At 51.2% G+C, this 20980-nt stretch overlaps 1 protein-coding gene across 1 annotated transcript; it reads right to left on the bottom strand.

The window, feature by feature from the left end:
• Nucleotides 1-707: 707 nt before the first annotated feature.
• On the bottom strand, nucleotides 708-10768 carry GGA1 (golgi associated, gamma adaptin ear containing, ARF binding protein 1). The gene is made up of 17 exons (XM_065743006.1): nucleotides 10627-10768; nucleotides 10474-10558; nucleotides 10265-10340; nucleotides 9518-9616; nucleotides 8144-8267; nucleotides 7550-7650; nucleotides 6521-6601; nucleotides 6012-6149; nucleotides 5778-5859; nucleotides 5288-5395; nucleotides 4846-5001; nucleotides 4004-4068; nucleotides 3680-3855; nucleotides 3273-3556; nucleotides 2857-3026; nucleotides 2532-2642; nucleotides 708-2361 (listed from the first exon to the last, which is right to left on the bottom strand). The coding sequence occupies exons 1-17, from the start codon at nucleotides 10655-10657 to the stop codon at nucleotides 2251-2253; spliced, it is 1998 nt and encodes a 665-aa protein (XP_065599078.1). The 5' UTR covers nucleotides 10658-10768; the 3' UTR covers nucleotides 708-2250.
• Nucleotides 10769-20980: the final 10212 nt, after the last annotated feature.

Consider the following 20980-nt stretch of genomic DNA (forward strand, 5'->3'; position numbering starts at 1 on the left):
GCATCTGAGCAGAGATGGGAAGTGGTCACTGTAGCTGTGCCCCAAAGACTGGGGCTGCTGGGCTCTGATCTTCCTTGCTGGAGGGTGCAGGAGAAGCGATGCTGGATCCTCTGTTCCCAAGGCACTTGGCTTAGTGGGCAGTAGTGGTAGGTGGACGGTTGGACTAGATGATCTAAGAGATTTTTTCCAACTTTAATGATTCTGTGATTCTAAGAGGGGGATGACAACCAAGCAAGGAAGCATTGCCTGAGCATCATTTTGTTCTAAACCTTCAACCGAGTGGCTACCCACGCCTGACTCCCAGCAACCAACCCCCAGCTCTGCACCAAAACCGCCCTAATAGAGCTGCTTCCGATCAGCAGCCTCAGGGAAGAGGAAGCGTTGCTGCAAAGCCACCAGCCTGCAAGCAGCCCTGCAGCTTGGGAGCAGCTCCCCGTGAGCTGGGGGGGCACGGGGCCCTGCCCACTGCTTGCCCCAGAGAGAAGGAAGCAGAGCACAGCTCGCAGCGTTGATGGGGCCTGCTCTCAAACAGGAATTGAGAGCAGCTGGGGGACTCCCACCATTCACTCCCCGTGCTCATTTATCAATGAGATCAGAGGAGCGAGGCCCAACAGGAGCTATGGCAGGATGGCAGCTGACAACTGCCCCAGTCAGGGCCAACAACTTCTCAGTGCAGTCAGGGGAAAATGCACTCAGAAGGCACAGCATCAGGAAAGAGTTCTTTATTTCCCATAAATACAGCAGATTTGTCGCGCCGGGCGTTTGTAATTTTTTTTGTTTGTTTTCTTCCATTTACAGAATTTGCACTGAAAATATATACAAGTCTGTTCAAGAACCAAACAAGATCTGCAAAGAAAAAAAAAAACAACAAAACAAAAACCCCAACCTATACAAAACCCTGAAAAGAGACCAGAAAGGGAAGTAAGACACAGCAGAACCTCAGCATAAAGACCTTGCTTCCCCCTCTCCTCTGCCACACTTCTGCACACAGTTCCCACCTTCACTGCCCCTAAGCAGAAAACACAAAGCACCTCACTCATGTCCATCACGTGCAGGTTGCCTTCTACCTCTGGAAAGCTAACGCAGAGTTTGCCCCTAAGACCCAGCTCAAACTAGCTTAGCGACAGGAAGCAGCTCCTATGGTCACAAGTCCCATCACAACATGGACTGCCTAAGACATACCACCCCCTGGTCTCCTCCACACTTGCAGATCCTCACTCTAATGTCACAGTGATCAGGGGGCTGAATCCAGCCCCCTCTGGGCAAAGGGGAGCAAGGCACGGCTGTACCCCCGTCCCCGCAGTGCAGAGCTTCGTGGTGCCCCCTGGCGATGCTCTGAGCCCAACTCCCAACCTCTCACCTCCCCAGCCGCAAGGAGAAAGGATTCAGCCCCTTGAAGGCCCCTTTTGAATTGTATCAGCCCTGCGAGGGGCAAGGACAAACAGGTGATGTTCCAGCCGCAGTCCCAAATGCTTGCTGCAGTAAAGCATTGTGGGAAGATGTGCGCTTCCTCCTTATAGGAGTTCAGTGCTCAGAAGCCAAGGAGACAGAACTAAAGCAGATGGGGAAGCACAGAGCGAGCCCTTCCCAGAGCCCACCTCTCAGCAACAGCTCTGCCTGCAGTTGGAAAGAGGGGGGTACGGGAAGATCTCCCCGGCTCCCCAAAGCAAAAATTGCTGCCTGCTCTCTGGTGCTGGGGAGACACCTAAGTCCTGCTTCAGTTCTAGGGTCATCCCATCACACAGGGAACCATTACGGCCCAGCTCCAAGATTGGGGTAAGGAAGGATGCCCCCACAGCTCAGCAGCTGCTAACATGAGAGAACAATGCAGAGCACGAAGCAGCTGAAGGGTTGGGGAAGAGGGGACAGATAAGGGAAGAGATCTTCCTTTGCTAGGCTTTGCCTCAGGCTGAGGCTGTTAAAAGCTCCCCATCCTTGCTTCCCACTGCAGCTAGAGGGGGAAAGCAGTGTTAGAAGAGATGCTGAACAAACTAGAGAGGGAGGGGTGCCTTTGGAAGAGCAGGGAAGGCAACTGTTCACCCCCAAGAAGCCTGGCTGCACTCCTACTCTTGTGGGATGAACATCTCCTGGTGTCTGCTCTCATCCTGGAGGCACGCTCCCTCTGGCACTCGCCCGGCCGATTGGAGAATTGAGCATGAGCAGCAGCCCCCCACCCACCCTCCCCATCTCCTCAGGCTGCCCCAGCCCCACAGGGCTGGCTTCCAAGTGTAGTGCCTACAACGTGCGGCCCTAGAGGTTGCCCCAGGACTCCGGTGGGGGAAACTGGTCCACATCCCCCATTTCATTGTAAGTTTGCTCTCCCATGGTGAAGGTCAGCTTGTATTGTAGCCTCACTTTTTCCTAGAGGTAGGGGAGAAAAGAGAAGCAGTCAGGAGGGAAGGAAAACACAAAGGACAAAGCATTCAGGCCTCTAGAAAGCTGCACAGAGCACAGGCAATATGGAAAGTTCAGTCTGTTTCAGGCAGAGGGGATCAGGGTTTCACTTAGGCACCAAGGGATGGTGCTGTTACCTTCTGTGGGTTAGCAAGCAGCAGGACTTGTGTGATGGCACTGGGATGGACAATAGGGTTGAACGCAGGCAGCTCTGTGCCTGAGGGCGGCTGTAATTTCACCTTCATCACCTAGGGAGAAAAAAAGAGCATCCCACATCACTGCCTGTAGCTGCAGTGTCCCTCAATGTCAGATATATGGGCAGCTTCCACTTTCCCATCAAAAAGCAATACTGTGTTGGGTCCTGCCCCACAGAGCTCTTCCCCCCCACCCACCCTACTTCTCCTGCAAAGGGAGAATGTCACAGGAACTGTCTGCAGAACCAAGCCCTGGTAGCTGCCTTACCTTGGGGACAGCAGACTGAAAAAGAATGTTACGGATGGGCTGCGGGGCCGTGCTAAGCATAGAAATCACCACCACCAGCACATCAGGCCTCTCAGGAAGGGCATCCTTAGCAAAGTGGAAGAGGATGCGAAAGCCATGCTGATCATACACCGTCACAGGAAGGATGCTGCCTGTGGGAAAGGCAGGGACAGGCGGTAGTCAGCCAGAAAGGAACTGGCAATCCTTCCTATCAGCCACACTCCACACAAGCAAGAGATACAACCTCCCTGAAATCCAACAGGCAAGCTCTCTCACATTCTTCAATTTGTGCACTCTCTTTGTACCCTGTCCGGTATTTCCACCCCCCCCCCCCAAGTTTGTGTGGTGAGATTCCAATCAGCTCATTTCCCCCTTCCCATGCTTTCATCCCAGCTCACTGGGTTTGATTGACTCCAGAGGCACAGTGATGTTGGCCAGTGAGATCTCTGGGGGCAGCGTGGAGGCAGGAGGCTGTGGTGGGACTGAAGTGCTTCCTGGTGGCGTGGTGGCAACTTTTGGAAGTGCAGCAGGGGCAGGCAGCTCTGAGTTCAGGGGCAGTGGGGGGTTAGGGGAAACGCTCTGGAGCACAGGCAGAATACTGGAGTTTTGAGCTGTGGTGCCAGAGCTGCTCCGGTTCTGAAGATCCCTCAGAGTCAGCCGGGGAGGTGGCTGCTGCTTCTCCCTGTAGATTTAGAGAGGGAAAGAAGAGAGCAAGGAGCGTCACAAGACTCTGAAATGTCTATGTCCAGCACTTCAGAAATGGAAAGGATGGGCAGAGATGTAAGACTGCTCTGATCCTACTTACCATCGCACTTGTTGGGACTCTGGAGGCAGAGACTGTTGCAGCAGAGTCTTGCCCAGGAGGTCCAAGTCATCCAGGCCACTTGTGAAAGTAGGTTTGGGGGAGGATGTGCCTGCATCTGCTTTGACTGGTGCTGCTGCCACAACAGGGGCGATGTTGAGCTCATTGCTATCTGATGACTGCAGAAAGAGTGCACAGGAGAAGCCCCCAACCCAGCAGGGTTCCTTATCAACACCAACAATCAGAGCTGAGACACTTCCTTACACCCACTCCTTTTGTTCCTTCCACCACCCACCCCACCAGCTTATCTGGCTCTCAGCATATTACCTGGAAGCTGTTCCAGCCACTGCTGTCACCAGCCTGGGCAGGATGTGGTGCTGGATCGTTCAGGCCTGCCAGGAGTAAAAGCAAAAATGGAGCCAACCTGCCAAGCGGGTAAGGACACTTAAAGGGCCTGAATGAAGCATGTGTAACAGATGCCTCTGGTCAGGAAGGACACAAACAGTAGGGCAGAGTTACCAACATGATCCCCCATCTCAGGCCTCCATCCTTACACAGGAAGGAGCAGGGAGGATGTTTTTTTTCTGCTCAGAGTTCCTCACTCTGAGTTTTGTTTCCATTGCAACAGATCTCATTTTCACCTGCTTCATCTACTTCACACTTGTACTCAAAGCACCTATCCTAGGAGAGGACACTTTGCTGGGAAAAATAGAACTCTAAAGCTTTCTAGGACTGGCACCTCACAAGACTTGCAACTTGCATTTGAACAGCTCTAGAAATCCCTGTGTGTATATTGTTAATGTGTTTACACTTTGCAGTTGATGTCACATGAAGAGCTGGAGGTGATCTGCCCTTGTGATGCCACCTGCTGATGGATGTCCTGTCAGTCTTGATTTACCTGACAGGTCAGTTTATCCAGAGCAAATCAGAAGGTACATCCCCTGTAGGTTCTCTGGCTTGTCAGAAAAACACTATGGGATTAAAGTTCAGAATCAAGCCAGGGCTTTTCCTGCCTTTTCCCTTGCTCTAAAGTTGAGGGTGATGTCTTGGTTTTTCATGATTCACCGCTCCCAGAGCTCTCCCTCATTCATGCTCCTGCCACAAGAACCACCACTCACGCTCTTCATGATGAAGGATGTAATGGGAAGCTTTTGCTCTGGTCTTCTCACCTAAGGACATGAGTTCATCATCCAGCAGGGAAACAGAGCCAGCTTGGTCAGGCACAGGGGCTGCTGAGCCACCTGAAAGAGTGGGCAAGGCTGGGTAGGAAGGCCCTGCTGCTGGGAGCTCCAGTCCTGACAGATCCAGAAGCGCGGAGGTGCTGCCTGCAAAGTAAACATGAAGTAAGAAGGATTGGGATACAGTTTCTGTCTCAGTGCTGAGATGCAGTTCTCATCCTTCCTCACACCAGGGTGAATGAAATCCTCATTTGTTCTCTATTCCACTTCCCTCCTTTCATGCAACAGACATTTCCACAAGCCATTCCCTTATCTCATCAGCCCATCTCTGACATCCTGCAGGTATCCCTGGTTCCACTTGTCTCAATCTTTTCTTACACCAGAAGAAATCAGCAGTAGGGCCTCTGTGCTTGATCTCTCCAAATCTCCTCACCTCGAAGGGGACCAGCCACCATCTCCCCGTTGACCTCTTCTCCCCATACAAGCTGCTTGTAGAGATTGATCACCTGTGTCAGGTTGTCATTGGCTTGCAGGATCTCCGCTGAAATGGAAGAGGTTGGTAAGATTTAAAACAGTAAAGAAAGAAAGTGACTTTTATACCCATCTCAGTCTATTCCTTCAAAGCAAGGCCCAAGGGGCTGATGGTAGCCCACTACAGGCAGCACTTCTGCCTCTGTTGCTGCAAACTGCATCAAAATACATCGACAGCTCCAGTAAGACAAACATAAACTTTCTTTCTACAGCAAAGTGAATGAACGCTGCTGACTGCAGTCATCTGCCCCCATCTAGTGCCGACCTTTAGAATAACCATCCCACAGAGAGCAGCCACTCCAAGCACGGCAGGCTTCTAACAGATGGTGCTTGGGCTGCCTAAAAGGATGGAGTGAGAAGCAGACAGAAGGAGAAAGGCCAGGTCTGCTTACCCAAAGCTTCATCGTTGTCTTCTGTGTCACTGGCAAGCCGGAAAAGCATGGGTCTCATGCGCTCACAGCGCTGATACAGCTCCTGGGGGAGAAAAGGGGCACTGAGATGAGCAGCAGGATGTTCAGATAATGTACAAATAGACAGGAGGAACACAGGAGAAAAAGAAAAAAAAAAAACAACAGTCATTTGTCTCTGCTAAACCCAGGGAGGACACTGGGATAGTTTCTCCTCACCTTCATCAGGTCCTCATTGCTCTCTGTTGTTTCCCCCTTGCTGTAGTTTGTCACCATTTCTGTCAGCAGCTTCACATTGTTGTTCACTTCCTCAATGGCATTCACTCTCTTGGAGATCTTTTCCATGCGTTTCTGGTCCTGGAGGGGAAAAGCACGGGGAAAGATGTCTTTGCTTGTCAGCAATCTGAGGAGGAAGGAAGGCTGGGCCAGCCAACACACTAACTCCCTCACTTAGTCACAGCAATTCTGCCCCCAAGAAGAGATTCCACTCCAGTGGGAAAACCCCAGGTTATTTCTGCACCAGCACTTGCCAGACAGAGCCAGAACCACCACAGATCTTGTGCTACAGTAGCTCCACCCAAAGTCATTTCTCCAAAGTAACCAAAGGATGGCACAAGTCATACAAAGGACTCTTTGGTGCTGCTGCTGAATAAGTGACCCACTGCCCCCTTGGTACCAAGCACTGCCACCTAGGCCATGGCTCCCTGCCCCTTTTATCCTTGGCATACCTCCTGAACCATCTCCTTGATGAGCTTGTTGGCAGCCCGAAGGTCCTCAGGATGGGAACTTTTCAGGAGACGAGCCAGTATCTGCAAGAGACAAGGAACAGCTGAGCCCAAGCTGAGGGGTGGCAGCTGGCACTGCTCTTGCAGTACTAGAGCTGGTGGAGATGCCCTGCCCATCAGAGACCAGGGAGAGAAGTACAACTTGTCTTTGTTTCCCCACTGTGGGTCTGGTTGTGTAAGAGAGGTCTTTCTGCAGAAGTCCCCTGCATTCAAAGCCTGACCCTGACTGCCTGTTATGCACAATGGAGAGCACAGCTACATGAACACTGCGACAGATAGATGCCACAGGATTGTGATGGTCTCCTATCTCCTCACACACTCCTTTTGCAAGAGTAATTGGCAAAGGAGACCAACCATATTCTCTCCCACTCCATAGGCAGTGAACAATCCTTCAAGACATCTACAATTCCCCATTTGTGACCCACAGAAACAGAATACGTAACCTGCAGCAAACTGACATCACATCTCTACTGATGAAAGACACAGAGAAGCCTAATACTTGCTTAAACATGTCAGAGGTTTGTTTGAACGGTGTTGTGACTGATGGAAAGGCAATACAGGATGAATTCAGAAAGATACAAGTAGCTGGGCAATAAGCAGACTGCAGTGGTGCGAGTGGGGAAAAGTTAACAACAGCATCTGAGGCTGGGATTTACTTAAACCTTACTGCCAGATTACTCTGGAGCCTGGAAAGAGCAAAGCAAACCTCTCAGAACCTGCTGGGCTAATGTCAGCACGTCACCCATTGCACCATCCCACAGTTAAAAGCTCCAAAGGTCAAACAGACCCACATGCTCCACCTTAAGCTGTTTCCTATGTCATGATTTTGCAGTAGGCCCATTCCTTTGATGCATTTTCTGCAGTGTGCAGAGCAGGCGCCTTGATTCTTTCTGGATCTTCAACTCTGGAGTACAGAGACCTCAGAGCAGAGAAGATGTCGCCCTCTGCTCTTTACTTGCATAGACCTCTTACCTTTGATTTCTCTTCATCATCAAAAATGATGTTTTTGGGCCGAGGAGGAGGTGGTGGAAAAGGAGCATCATCGGGCAGTTTTGGGTCACATTTCACAATACCTGCAGTTGAGACCAACAGAGATGTCAGAAGGCCTTGCACCCTAGGGGACTCACATTACCATCTAGCTCAATTCTATAAGAGCTCATCAAGCCTAGCTGGAATGAAGGGGATTAGGGTCTGCTCCTGCCATCCCTGCCATCTCTTAAACTGTGTTGTTATGCAAGCACTGCCCCCCTTTGACACTGTCCTGTCTCCGTACTACCAAAGCACTTGTATCCTTTCAGCACCAATCCATTCCAGTGCACCACCTCCTGTAGGGAACAAGCAATATTCTCCAACCCATCAAGCACTTCACACCTCCAGCAACTACCTCTGCCCACCTCGGATCCCCAAAGCACCCATCACCAGCCCTTTCTATGGAGCCTGGCAGATCTATGGATGCCTGGGTCTGAGCACAGGGCAGGCAAAGCCTGTTTTAGATATTGCCTGGATGAGTAAAGAATAAAATTAAACCTTCTATCCACCTCCCCCTTTCAGTCTACTGCCTCTCACCTTGTTTCTTCAACATCTGATAGGCCTCCAAGATCTTCACCTCATGAGGCAGCCCCAATGTCCAGCTGTACATCAGCTCCAGGATCTTTGACTTCACTTTTTCTGATGTCCGGCTGCCAAGATACTACAGACAGAGAGAAGAAGTGACTTGAAGCTGACCTGAGCTGTTGCAAGCCTGGCCTGTTTCCCTCCTCTCCTCCCCTAGAAGTGAGACAGTTCCCAACGGCACAAAGAGGAGGAAAGAGGAAGCAAGCAGGAAAGCTCACGAGGCCCTTGCAACATGTCCTGTGCTTGGTTTCCACTACAGGAGGTGGGAGAAATGCTGAGCCAACAGCCCCTTGGCAACATCCAGGGATTGGTGGAACTGCTCAGGAGAGTCTTCATCACTTTGCGAAGGAAAGCATACTGCTATCAGAAGCTGCTGGGAAAGGCAGCCCTTCAAACAGCAGGACTGGGAAGTGAAATGCTGTGGGTGACAGTTCCTAGGGCAGGGCACAGCGCTCCCTCAACTGCACTCTGCATCACAGAGTGCCTGACACTCTTTACAGTAAGCTGGCAAGCCATAAACACCTCACTGCTGGATGCAGCTTTCCCAGGACTGTGCATTCACCCTTCACCCTTATGACATGGGTCTGCTGGGTGCTGGTAGTAAAACCAGTGAATGTACCGCCAGTGGCCTAAAGCAGATGACATCCTCCAGATCACCCCAGCAAGACGACTGCAGAATGCTACTGTTACAGTCCCTGGATATTCAGATATTCATCAGCACAGATCACAAGCAGTGACTGACAGCCTCCGGTTCTCCTTAGTTATATTTAGTCTGTGTTCCCTTAACTCCATCCTTGCTGGCATCGTGAGCTGACTGCCCTGGCTGAATGGAGCAGCATGCCCCATGTGTGTTGCTGCAGAAACAGCAGCATCAGCAGAGGAGCAGGTAAGGACCTGGTCCTTCAGATGGACTTGCCAGAGTGCTGCCCAGGCCTGAGCTTGCCCTCAGTGTCTCAAACAGGCTGAGATACCCTAGAGAGGCAGAATCACAGTTTCAAAGCTGAGCGAGGCTCCTGAGCACAGAAAAGGCCCGAAGAAATGCAGTGAAGGTGACTCCAGGCACACAGATAGGCTCAGAAGCCTCACAAGTGCTGGTTGCACCAGGTCTAGCTGGCTCTCAGCTTCCTGCAAAAAGAGTCAGCCTGGAGCAGAGGGTGAAAGCTTCCCACTGGAAAACTCAACAGGAACATGGATTAAATTTCTTCTCAGCATTGTCCTGTTTTCTCCACATCCCAGAAGATCTCTGGCCGCTCTGATCCACCGCCACTTTATCCCAAATCCCTCCTTCCACCATGATCACCTCCAAGAGGATCCCCTGGGACCCACCTTTGGTGACACCACCTTGATGAGCTCGTTGAGGAAACGGAACTTGCCCACCTCATCGTGGAAGCGCTTGCCGCAGCTCTTCATGCAGGACTCCAACACCTGAGAGAGGATGAGCCTGTGAGCTGGGTCAACATTTGGCTTCCCCTCACCAGGCACAGAGCCTGGGGCTCTCCTTACAGCACCACAGGTATGATGCATCCACAGGTACCTTGGACAACCTGTCCCACTGCCTCACCACCCTCCAAATGAAGATTTTCCACTTATTATCTAAACTAAACTTCCCATTTTTTTTTTTAGTTTAAAGTCATTCATCATTGTTCTATCACGATTAGATCATGAAAAAAGTCAGTCCCCCTCTTGCTTACGAGCTCCCACCAAGTATTGGAAGGCCACAATGAGGTCTCCCTGGAGCATTCTCTTCTCCAGGTTGAAGAAACCCAGCTCCCTCAGCCTGTCTCCAGCCCTCTGAGCACCATGGAAGGAGACACCCTTAGCACAGTAGAGCCATCCTGTGGCAGAGAGCTCACAAACCCCACAGTTCACAGATCCACAACATGGTAAGAGAAACAAAAAACTTCCCAACGATTCCCATGCTCCTCCCTAAGGAGGGGGGTCTTCCCCACTTGCCACCCTTCATGGGGTGCTGCCACAGCCACCTCTCTCCCACCCTGCGTGTCAGGGCTTTCCCAGAGCACCATGAGCTCTTAGTGGGACACTCCTACAGCCCTCCAACACGTGCTGCCTTACCGTGAGGGCCTGGATGGCCTCCCATTCCTGCGGGGACTGGATCTTGTGGGCAAGGAGCCTTGTGGCGAGTGGAGGGCTGGAGGGAGAGGAAAGCTGCATGGTGATTGCTGAAAGGCCCCGCACCAGCGCTGCTATATGGCGCAGGAGAGCACGTCACAAGCTGAAGTCACCGACAAAGCATCAGATCTGGAGGCCTGAGGCCCACTCACCCCTCCAGCTCCTTATTGAGCTGCTCGCAGAACGCATTGATACCATCCCAGTCCAGCTCCTTGTTCAGCGGGTTGGTGGCCTTGTCTGCGGGCGACAGAAGGGCACTATGAGCGAGGCGGCCCCCCCCAACCCCCGCCCCCACCAGCACTCACTGATGCGCGCTTCCAGCGTCTCAGCCTCCATGGCGGGGCCCCCGCCGCTCCTCAGCGGGGCCGCCACCGGCCCATCGAGAGCGCTCAGAAGCCTCTAGAGCGCCGCCGCACCGCCGGCTGCACCATAGAGCGCCGGAAGTCGGAAGTGCAGAGCGCCACCCCGCTCCAGGAAGAGGGCATAGAGAGCAAAATGAATGAAGCCGGAAGCCAACCATCGTACCGGAAGTAGCCCTTTTGCTGTCAAGCGAAGCCACTTCCGGTAGGAGCGCAGACGACTTCCGCCTCGTGGGAGAGCTGCGTGTCCTTTAAAAGGACACGAGCCTGCCAGCTCCAGCGCATGCGCAGTGCGTGCCCACCTGCGCCGAGGGGAGAGGTGACTATGTCTTTAAAATGGCGGCGGCAGCTGCTACGTGGAGCTCGGTGTTTGAACGGCGTTGGAACGATTGCAAACCTGTTCTTGCGTCTTTGGCGCAGTCGCGTTAAAATAGCTGTTAATCTTCTGTCCTTTTCCTTCTTGGTGGATTGAAGCTGGAGGGTGAAGTCAACGCCTCCGGGAACAGCAAACACCTCTGTCCTTTCTCTTTGTGGCTCTTACTGCAAACGATGCGCCTTTCATAAAGGCTGTGCCCTGCTGCGGTCTCAGAGGGAGCACCGTGCATCACAGAGCAAATCCCACTTGGAGCTGCCCGCTGTCACCCTGATGGCTTTTCCATATGGGCGGCCATTGTGTTAGGGGGAAACTTTCTGGCCATTAAAAACTACCTCCTGCTGCCTCAACGTAATGTTTTTATCTTTATTTATTTATTTATTTTCAGGGCCTTTCATAGCAAATTGCCACATCCTTTGCTGTGTTCAGGCACGATTTTATGTGAGTTATTTCAGTCCTATGAGTCACTCCCGCCTGTTACTGCTGCCTCTTCAGTTTTTCTGAGAATCTTGGAGTCGTTTGCAGGAGCCCAGGACCTCAGCACTGCTATTCTAGGTCACGTGTGATCTATGCCGAAGGTGCGTGTCTCTGCTCCCTGACCCAGAAAGCGACTGGAGCAGTATTTTTTTCAGTCTGGCGTTTCAGTCTTTTTGCTCAAGTTTAAGTCTTGAAATGTTTATTTTTCTCGGTTTGGCATCACCCAGTTTTTAGCGAGCATAAAGCAGCTGCACCTCTTTTTGAATGGCTGCAAACAATGGCAAACGAACTCATCCGTGGCACTGATGTTAGCTGCAGCATTTCAGGCCTTTATTTCTTAGAAACATGTCGGGCTCCTTCCCCTTTGGTTACATCTGCTCTGTGTGCAACTTATGTGAGATGTCAGGGGGATGTTTTTTACTGAGAGGGTGGTGGAGCAGTGGCACAGCTGCCCAGAGAGCTGTGGGTGCCCTATCCCTAGAGGTTCAAGGCCGGGTTGCATGGGGCCCTGGGCAGCTGAGCTGCTGGGTGACAGCCCTGCTCATGGCACGGGGTGGGACTGGGTGATCATTGAGATCCCTTCCAACCCAACCATTCTGTGAAAAAGAATTTCAGAATTCCCCATAAGCAAGCTTAGTGCCTTCTGAGGAAAACCTTCCTCAACTTATTTTTACTGACAGCTGGAATCCCAAACAAGATTTAAAGCTTAATGGAGCGAGACGCTCCGTATTGTAATTAATTCTGATCCAGAAGGAAAATACTGGAACTATAATTAGCTTGTAGCCAGTTGCAGAGGAAAGTGATTACGCATGAGCCGGAGGCCCGGGTAGTTTGCGTGCCAGAGTCAGCAGCGTGGGCTGGGAGCTGTGCTGTCCCACAGAGGGCAGCAGCAGGCAGGAGATTGGCTTCTGCTGCTGCTCAGCCATGGCTTGAAGCTGCGTTCGTGGTGAATCATGGCACAAACAACGCCGGGGAGGGCTGCAGGAATGTCTGGGTGTGCTGGGTGAGGGTTTTTCCAGGCAGGTAGGCCTCCCCAGCTGGCTGGCTGCATCCAGACAGTACCGCTCCGTCACCCTCACTCTGCTCCCGTATTTGTTTGGTCTCTCTCCAATGCATCTTGGTGAACCGTGCAGTGTTTGCAGATGTGCTCGTGTGCAGGAGTTAGAGGCATGGTGTGCTTCCTGTTGGCTCTGGCCAGTGGTGTTCCCCTTCCCCTGCCACATTCCTCTTTCCGAGGCAAGGCTTTCTGCCAGAGACCTTTCACTTTCCTGACAATATTGTGGTCTTTTGTTCCCTTTTCTGATTTCCTCACTCCAGCTGACTGCAGTGGGCAGTTCCTGTGCTTTTGGCTACTTGCCCTTGAAACAAGGCTGGCAGCTCCTCTCCTGACATCGCCTCGAACCATGCACCTCTTACACAATCCTCTGGATGTGCAGCCCTGCTACACATGACCTTTGCTCATCTTCCTTTTGCAATACTTCCAAGCACCTTTCCCAGTGGAGTGTTGCAATTAGAGAGCCAAGTAAAGAGTTGCGTACTTCTCCAGAGGGAGAGCAGGTTTGTGCTCTTTTCGTCTAATAGGAAGTCTCTTCTTCCCTTGCATATGCAAGGGAATGTGGTATGCAGTCATCGCCCGGACCATTCCCTTTCATTTCTTTCAGCGTTTCCCTTTTTGCTGCAGGAAGGCCTGTCTCCGTTGATCAAAGACAACTGCAGGAGAATGAGGAAACAGAATGCTGGAGAATGAAATTGAAAACCTACTTGGAAGATCTCTGCTTGGAGTCAGACTCAAGGAAATGCACATCCGTGTTCAATGCCTCTGATTCCCCTGTTGTTAGTGTGGGGGGTAGCAGTAGGTAAACTCCTGCTGTTGTTAGGAGTAGGGATAGAAGCTCAAATCCTGGCTGTGGCCTGGGGGCTGATGTATTATGCACCTGGGTGAGCCAAAACCAACACGGGGAGAGAAGGATGTGCCAAGACAGAGCGAGAAGAGCCTGGAAGGGCCTAAGGACCACCAGGGGGAGCTTTGATGAAGTCATTCTCTGAACAGTTCCTAACTGGAAAAGATGCTCTACTGATTAAGTGCACTTGGGATTCAGGTGTTGAGAGAGGCACTCAAGGAGGTGAGCAGATTCACCTGTTCTCACTCCAGCCCCGACTTGCTGTCTTATCTGTAGTGGATTGAAGAGATGTAGTTACAAAACACAAGTATTGGGAAAAAATGCCTTCAGAGCCTGGATTTTGCAGAGGTGCAGTTTGACTTTAAAGAACAGCAGGAGGGAGAAGAAGAAAAATCCTATTGCTAAGGTATTTTGATCAGGCAGCCAAGCATGGTTTGAGCAGACACCAGTGACATGATGTGAGGAATCCAGGAGCGGATTGGGGAGCCCAAATGCAGCAAATCCCTGAACCCAGCTGACAAACACATCCCTGCATTGCGGTGATGATGAAGTGCGTGACTTAACAAAGTGTTTGCTGGGGATGTGTAGTTCTGCAGCAGCCTGGGGAGCTCAGAGATGCAGCCTTCCGCAGTCTCTCCTCCCGATGCAGCATGGGGAGGAGGCATTCCCGCTGCAGGTTGCTCTGGTGTCTTGTGCACGTGTTTTCAGCTCGTGCTTGGCAGCTGAGTGAGCTGAATAGACACTTTTTGGCCTGGGATTGGAAATCCCATGTTGCCAGCGATCTTGGTTTGGCTGCAACTGCCTCAGGTTCCCTAGGAGACTTCAGTGCTGGCTCAAATCTGGACTGCGAAATGGCAGGAGCAGTGGCTTTGCCTCCAACCTGGCCTCTCATCCTTCCCTGCTTGCTGTGGATCCAGTGCCATGGAACAGCAAGTGTGGGGCTGGGAATAAAAAGGGAACTGAAACCTAGGTGGAAGTATAGAGTTGTGTGTGTATTTTTCAAGGGTCATCCTGGCCTTTTGTGTGCTCTGGCACGGTGTGGCACATTTTGTCCCCAGGCACAACATAGAGACAGTGTGGGCTGGAGACTGTTCCCAGTAGACTCACTGTGTCACCAAGCATTTAACTCTGTGGTTGAGAGCTGTGCCCTGCTCCTCACTCTCGGTGCCAGGGGTGAAACAGCTCAGTCCTGTAAACCTGGATCTCACTTTTGAAGTGCAGTCCCCTGCAGCAGCTGCTGGAGGCAGCTGGAGCCTTTGTTTACCCGCTCATCCTTCTCCCATTTCCACTTTTCCTCTCTGAAGAGGGAAAATGTCACAAAACAGGTTGAAGGTGAGTGGGTAGGGTGTGAGCGTGTGTTAGGCTGAAACTGGGAAAGGTTCTGTCAGCTGGGTAGGGCTGAGCACGCAGCATGACTCAGTGTCCCAAACCCCATGCTGTGGGCTGCTGGCCATGCTTGACCTTCTGGCTTGTGGGGTGGGAGAGGTGCGGAGGCAGCACAGTGCTGAGGATGCAAAGACCATAGAATGATGGAATACCCTGAGTTGGAAGGGACCCATAAGGATCATCAAGTCCAACTCCTGGAGCCACACAGGTCCACTCAAAAATCAGACTCTATATTTGAGAGCATTGACCAGGCTCTTCTTTAGCTCTGGCAAGCTTGAGGCCATGACCACTGCCCTGCAGAGCTTGTTCCAACCCCACAATGAGGAATCTTTTCCTGATATTGAACCCCAAACCCCTGGAAAACAGGAGTGAATCCAGTAAGTAACCAGTTCACAGCAGCCTGTGTTTGGTCCATCCCTTGTCTTTGGACTCATCTTTGGGCTCAAACGCCTCTTAACTCTGGTGATCCCACCCGTCCCCATTTGCTGGTGGGCACTGGGCTCTCTCCAGTTCACCCTGAGCTGGCTCCTTGGGGAGCTGTGTTTCCATTAGAGTCATTGAGGAAAGATTCACACCCCTTTCCTAATGAGACGGAGTGAGTAATAGAGATGCTCCTCAGGGATGGTGTTGTAAGCGGTGCTACATGCATGGTCAGGACCAGAGAGCAGGTCTCCACTAGCTTCTCCCTGCTGTTGTGCAGCAGACACTGGTGCATGTCCCATCTTGACAGCAGAGATAAGCTATTTGAGTGGTGGTGGGAGCTTGTGTCGCAGCTGCAGCCACCATTCCTCTCATTGTTCTAATCAAATTCCCTGGCTTGACAGTTGTGTTTGTTGCATGCTGAGTGGCAGTGTGTTTGATTCTCCATATGATAAAGTTTGTGTGGTGTAAGTTGGGTCTTAAAAGTTTTGCTTGTGATCCTCCTTCCCCTGTCTTGGGAACAAGCAATCTCTGTCCAGGAATTGGGCTGCAATTAGGGCAGTGTCTGCTTCAAGTCAGGGGGTCTGTGGAGGGGAGCAGCACAGAGCATCCCAGAGATATGCAACCAGTGCCTGGCCTGGCTCTGCTGGCAGTGATGGGGAAAATAAGTGGTAGAAGGAGACACGGGTTGGGGGGAAGGGAGCCGGAGAGCAAACAGCACAGCATGACCACTGAGAACACAAAATAAACATCCTCTGTGGCCAAGTGAGGGCTTTTATAAACTACTGACTGTCTTGGCAGCTGCATGAGAGGGGTCAGAAGTGGGAATAAAGGCTCATGGGAGCATCAAGAGAAGGGACGGCATCCTGTATGGGACTGATCAGCTGAACATGTCCCTCAGTGCCCAGTATAGCCTTGGAAGGGGAGATGGGGTGTCCCAGCTGCTGCTGATCCCCTCCCTGTGGTACTGCATAAGCACTCCCTGATCCTGCAGGTCGGCTGCTGGTTTTGAGAGCTTTGGGAGCTCTAAGCAAGGCTGTGGCTGTAGTTTTTCTCCTTGTGCCTGTGTGAGTGGAACCTCTGCACTGCTCCGTGGAGTTTCTGCAGTGCTTGCAGGTCTGTCTCAGCTTTTTTCCCTGTGGCTTACTCTGGAGGTCCATCTATTTGTGCAGTTCTGGTGTCCTTTGCTCTGATAGCAGGGAGGACAGGAATGGGGAGCGCCAGTTCTGTGGGCCTGGGTTTTTCTTAGGTCTCCTTTAGATGCTTACAGTTCTCTCTTTAGAAGCCCATTTCCCGCACTGAGTCACTCATTTTGGGATTTTGCTTCCCTTTTTTTAGAGATTTTCGTTTCCATTTCCATCTGGTTTGGTTTTTACTGCTTCATTTTGCAGGACCATCAAAGGGAATGCATTCAGGCTAATTTCAGAGCAGCGGCAGCAGATAGTTTTGACTTGACAGCTCCTTCCTCTGCAGACCTCAGCCACAGCCTTGGATCCAGAGCCCCTCCAGACCCTCCTGAAGCTGACAGGGTTAGGTGGCTTGCTGCATCCTGGCACGTATGAGAGGTGTGAGGGTTTAGCAATGTGAGCATGAGAGAGAGATGTTTTTCTTTCCTTCTTTCCAGCCCATGAGCTGTTAATTCTTGTGGCTTTTCATAACTTGCTATTGCTCCCTTAGCATTTCTTTCTCTCTCTTCCTCCCCCCCCCTCTCTTTTTTTTTTTTCCAGCCACCCTTGGCATCACTCCCTGTGCGTGTGACTCAGACAGATTCTGCTTGTCTGAAGGATTCCTGCAAATCCTCAGAGTTGTCCAACCCGCCTCGGCGCAGTGCTGGAACCCGTGAGAAAGGTGCTGGGAGCGAGCTGTGCAGCACCAGCAGCCTTGTTTTATGGCACTGGGCATGGAGACCCTGCCTGCACTCCCACTGCACGCCCTGGCTGTGGTGTGGTGCTGGATCCTGGTGGTTCTGAGCTTGATGGAAGGAGGTTCCCATGAACGTTTTGTGTATGGCGCAATTCTGCTTTTCTCTTCTGCTTATTCAGGTTCCAGCCAGCTGGCCTCATGCTGTCTCTGCTGTTGGAAATGATCCCCTTGAATTCAGGGAAGCTGGGCTCGGGGCGTCTTGGAAGTCCCCTTGTTCCCATTGTTGGAAGGAAACCATTCATTTTGAATACCTCTGGTTTTTGGATTTAATTGGAACCACCCAAGGGCTAAGTTTTGTCAGAGGCACTCAACTTTACTGATAGTAGATGGTGCAATGAGACATCAGCATCTCCCAATACATGAGTTACATTAGCCAGGTGAGCCTGGCTTCTCTTCCACTTCTAGGACAAGTTGGCAAAACTGATTTTTAATTTCAGAAAATCTGTTCATGGGAGTGAGAATCCAAATAAGAAGAGCTGTTTCAGGGTGTAATCTTGTGTGTCCATGCCTCAGTTTTCCCACATGCAAGATGAGGAGCCTTCCATTTTCCTCACTCAATGAAAGCCCTTTGGGATCATAATCTTTTGGCACAGATGCTCATGGAGCACAAGACCTCACGAAGCTGATTCTCTGTAGAGAGCTCTGTGGAAGGGACTTCACCTGTTTAGCTAATAGCTCACCCAGCAAAGCAGGGAGATCCCAAAAAATGTGAGAGGGGAGAAAACCATGAGCTTTCTACACATCTCCTTTGCCATTATGATGGAAAGTTTTTTTACATAAATGCATTTTTATCTCCAGGCGTGTTTTTGAAAGCCTTTCCCACAACCAGCATTCCTGACGTGCCCCATGAAGGAAAGAATTAGAGAAATGAAGGCTGGAAACGGAACTGGGTGGCATGTAATCAATCCTATGACCTCCTTCCCTTACAGTCTGCCAGCTCTCCTGCCCCTTGGGCAAGCTGAGGACCCATAGGACATGACTCATCTGGTTGCTTGGGTTGGTGTCTGGTGTTATGAGCCAGCTTCCATGAACCTCCTTCCTCCTCTCCCCTTCCACATTCATACTGCACAAAAATGTTGCCTCAGACTTCATTTCTTCCCAAGGGAGATGTCCCCTTGAAAGGCAGAAGGATGTAACTTGGCCCTGGGGGTAGAAACCATCCATCAGAGAGCATTTGAACTACCCATGGAGGTGAGAGATGTCAGTCACTGTGACACCTTTCTGAACATGATAGAGAAGGAGATGGAGTCTGAAGCTACAGCCCTTCCTTCTGCTCTTGATCTGCTCCACTGTTCTGGTGCTGGTTTCCCTTTTCCCTCCTATATTAGAATTGTTTAATCCAGAGAGGAGGAGGGTCAGGGGAGATTTTATCACTCTCTACAACCACCTGAAAGGAGGTTGTGGCAAGGGAGAGGTCAGTCTCTTTTCCCACTTAACAGTAATAGAATGAGAGGTGATGGCCTCAAGTTGCACCAGGGGAGGTTCAGGTTGGATATTAGGAAAGATTTCTTCTCAGACATAGTGATGCTGCAGTGGCACAGGCTGCACAGGGAGGTGGTGGGGTCACCTGGAGATGTTCCGGAGCACTGTGTATGTGGCACTGAGGGACATTGTCAGTTGGCATGGTGGGGATGGGCTGATGGTTGGACTAGATGATCTCAGTAGCCTTTCCAACTGTTAATGATTCTATGATTGTGTTATTCTGTAGCTCTAGCTCTGAGTGTTTTGGTGTTTTTGTGTTTTTTTTTTTTGCCAAATTTTAGCTCTTTAGCTACCTATGTCCTTCCAACTCTGCATTTCCCACAAACTTAGGAAGAGAAATTGCATCCTACAGCTGAAGGGAGGTGATGCTGGTAAAGCTCCTACCAGATGTTGGTGTTCTCTAATCTCAAATTTCCAGGTGCACATCTATGGGGAGCCAGAGGAGCTCAAGAAGTTGCACACACAGGGAGCTGGGGTATGTAGGGTGACAGGGCTTTTTCGCCTTGTCTTCCAGTCCTCTGTTCCTTCTTATTTTAGTGGATCTAAATGTTGAGAATTTGAGTCCTTCTGTAGGGGACCCATCCAGTTAGGAAGCAGGTTAGTGCTCATAGGCACCAGTTTCCTTGTACTCATCATTGTCTTGCCTTCTGCATCTCCTGTACACACCCTCCAGATCCACAGACCTGCTTATCCAGTCTTCTGCTTACCTCAGTGCTTGGTGAGGTAAGTATGTTTTGTTCTCACCGTCCTCCTCCGTTAGGAGGCTGGCTGGCTGACAGAGCTTAGGGATAGGTTGGGTGAGGGTTGTGGCATTATCTGATGAGAGGCAAAGCAAAACCCCCGTTATAGGATGGCCCTTTCAAAATTATCTGTTTTTGTGTGTGTGTGCGTATGTGTATGTGACTTGGGGAGGTAGAGGCAAACATCCAGGGTTTAGCTTCTTGAAATCCACCCCACAGCTCTCTAAGGCAGGAGGCTTCATTAAAGGGGGAAACTGAGGCAGAAATGAGCCTCAGTGAGGACTAGAGAGAGGAAATGTTCCTGCAGCCTGAATGAGGTCAGAGAACATGGTTTAAATCAGGTCACTGCTTGATATTTATTGTGTAGGGTTTTTCTTTTTTCCTTACTCTCTCCCTGAAATCCTTCCCCAGAGGCTATTCGAGGAAATAAATAGCCAGTGGAAAGGGACAATAGCTTGCTGTGGAGTACAAATTATATGAAGCAGTAGGAAATAATAGCAGAGTGAGCAGCTGCTGCTCCGGGAAGGAATGCGTGCTCTCTCCAGCTCCTCTGCTTTGAATGGGCACCGATCCTGGTTTGCAGCACAGACTCCTTGGTGCCTTGGGTGCAGATCCTGGCAGCTCACTGGGGAGGGAAGAGCTGATTCTGGCATACAGTGTGGCTGCTGTGTGGTAGTGGTGGTGGCAATAGGTGTTAGTGTCAGAGGTCACCTGAAGGGCTTTGAGCACCCATGGGTGCTCCTTTTGGCTTGAGGTCTCCCCAGGACTAGAGAGAAGGCCAGGAGGAGTGTAACCCCAAACCTTACCTTTTAGGAACGTGTTGCTCTTCAGGAACATGCCAAGGCCTTCTCCAGTTCCAGTAGTGTTTACACTGCCATCCCACACCAGTGTTTGCGAGCTGCCCTCCCGCCAGGGTGAGACATGGGATGGACCGCCAGGTTGTAACCCTATTGCAGGACAATCTCTTTAGAGGTGGAGGGCCCCTTGGTCCCTTGCACTGGTGACCGCTAGCTTCCACACCCAGTCTTTATGTTTTGCTCACTGCACAGCACCTCTGCCTCCTTTGCAGATGCCCCATAGCCAGATTTCCTCTCTTTTGGGGATTTACATTCCCATTTACACCCCTATTTCCCCTAGGCTTTCAGCTTTGTGGTGTCTTTGAGGGAAATAACCAACCTGCCTCTTTCTCCCTCCAGTCATCCCAGTCATTACCTCCTGTTTGCACCGGAGGATTTCAGCCTTTCTTGGGTTCTGTAGGTGCCTGACCCTTCCTACGTGGGGAGCACACCCCCCTGCATGATCCAGACCATCTGCAGAGAGCTGGCTCCTGACCACGCAGAGCTTGCAGATGAAGGAAGTCGCCAGCGCTGGCAGAATTGCTGCCGGGTTTCCCACTATTGTTCCCAGTGGCAAGTGGAAAAGGGGTGAACGCCCCTGCCGAGTGCTTGCAGGAGGGGGGTTAATGTTATCTCGAGGAAATCTCACAGCCCCTCTCCTCTTTCCTGCTTGTATAGATTCTCACATCCGCAGCTCCGCACACAACTCTGTGCACAAGTGGTTTTCCCTGTCCCTGGGACACGTGCTGCTGTCCCCTGTGG

The sequence above is a fragment of the Cyrtonyx montezumae genome, unplaced genomic scaffold (genome assembly GCF_038088225.1).
Source record: "Cyrtonyx montezumae isolate F1298 unplaced genomic scaffold, pur_monq_1.0 scaffold_3, whole genome shotgun sequence".
Lineage (NCBI taxonomy): Eukaryota > Metazoa > Chordata > Aves > Galliformes > Odontophoridae > Cyrtonyx > Cyrtonyx montezumae.

Coding starts and splice junctions, on each gene's coding strand:
- GGA1 (XM_065743006.1), bottom strand. CDS start 10,657: ATGGAGGCTGAGACGCTGGAAGCGCGCATCA. Junction 9,617..10,264: donor AGGCCATCCAGGCCCTCACG/GTAAGGCAGCAC, acceptor ATCCTCTCTCAG/GTGTTGGAGTCCTGCATGAA. Junction 3,557..3,679: donor GAGTCCCAACAAGTGCGATG/GTAAGTAGGATC, acceptor CTAAATCTACAG/GGAGAAGCAGCAGCCACCTC.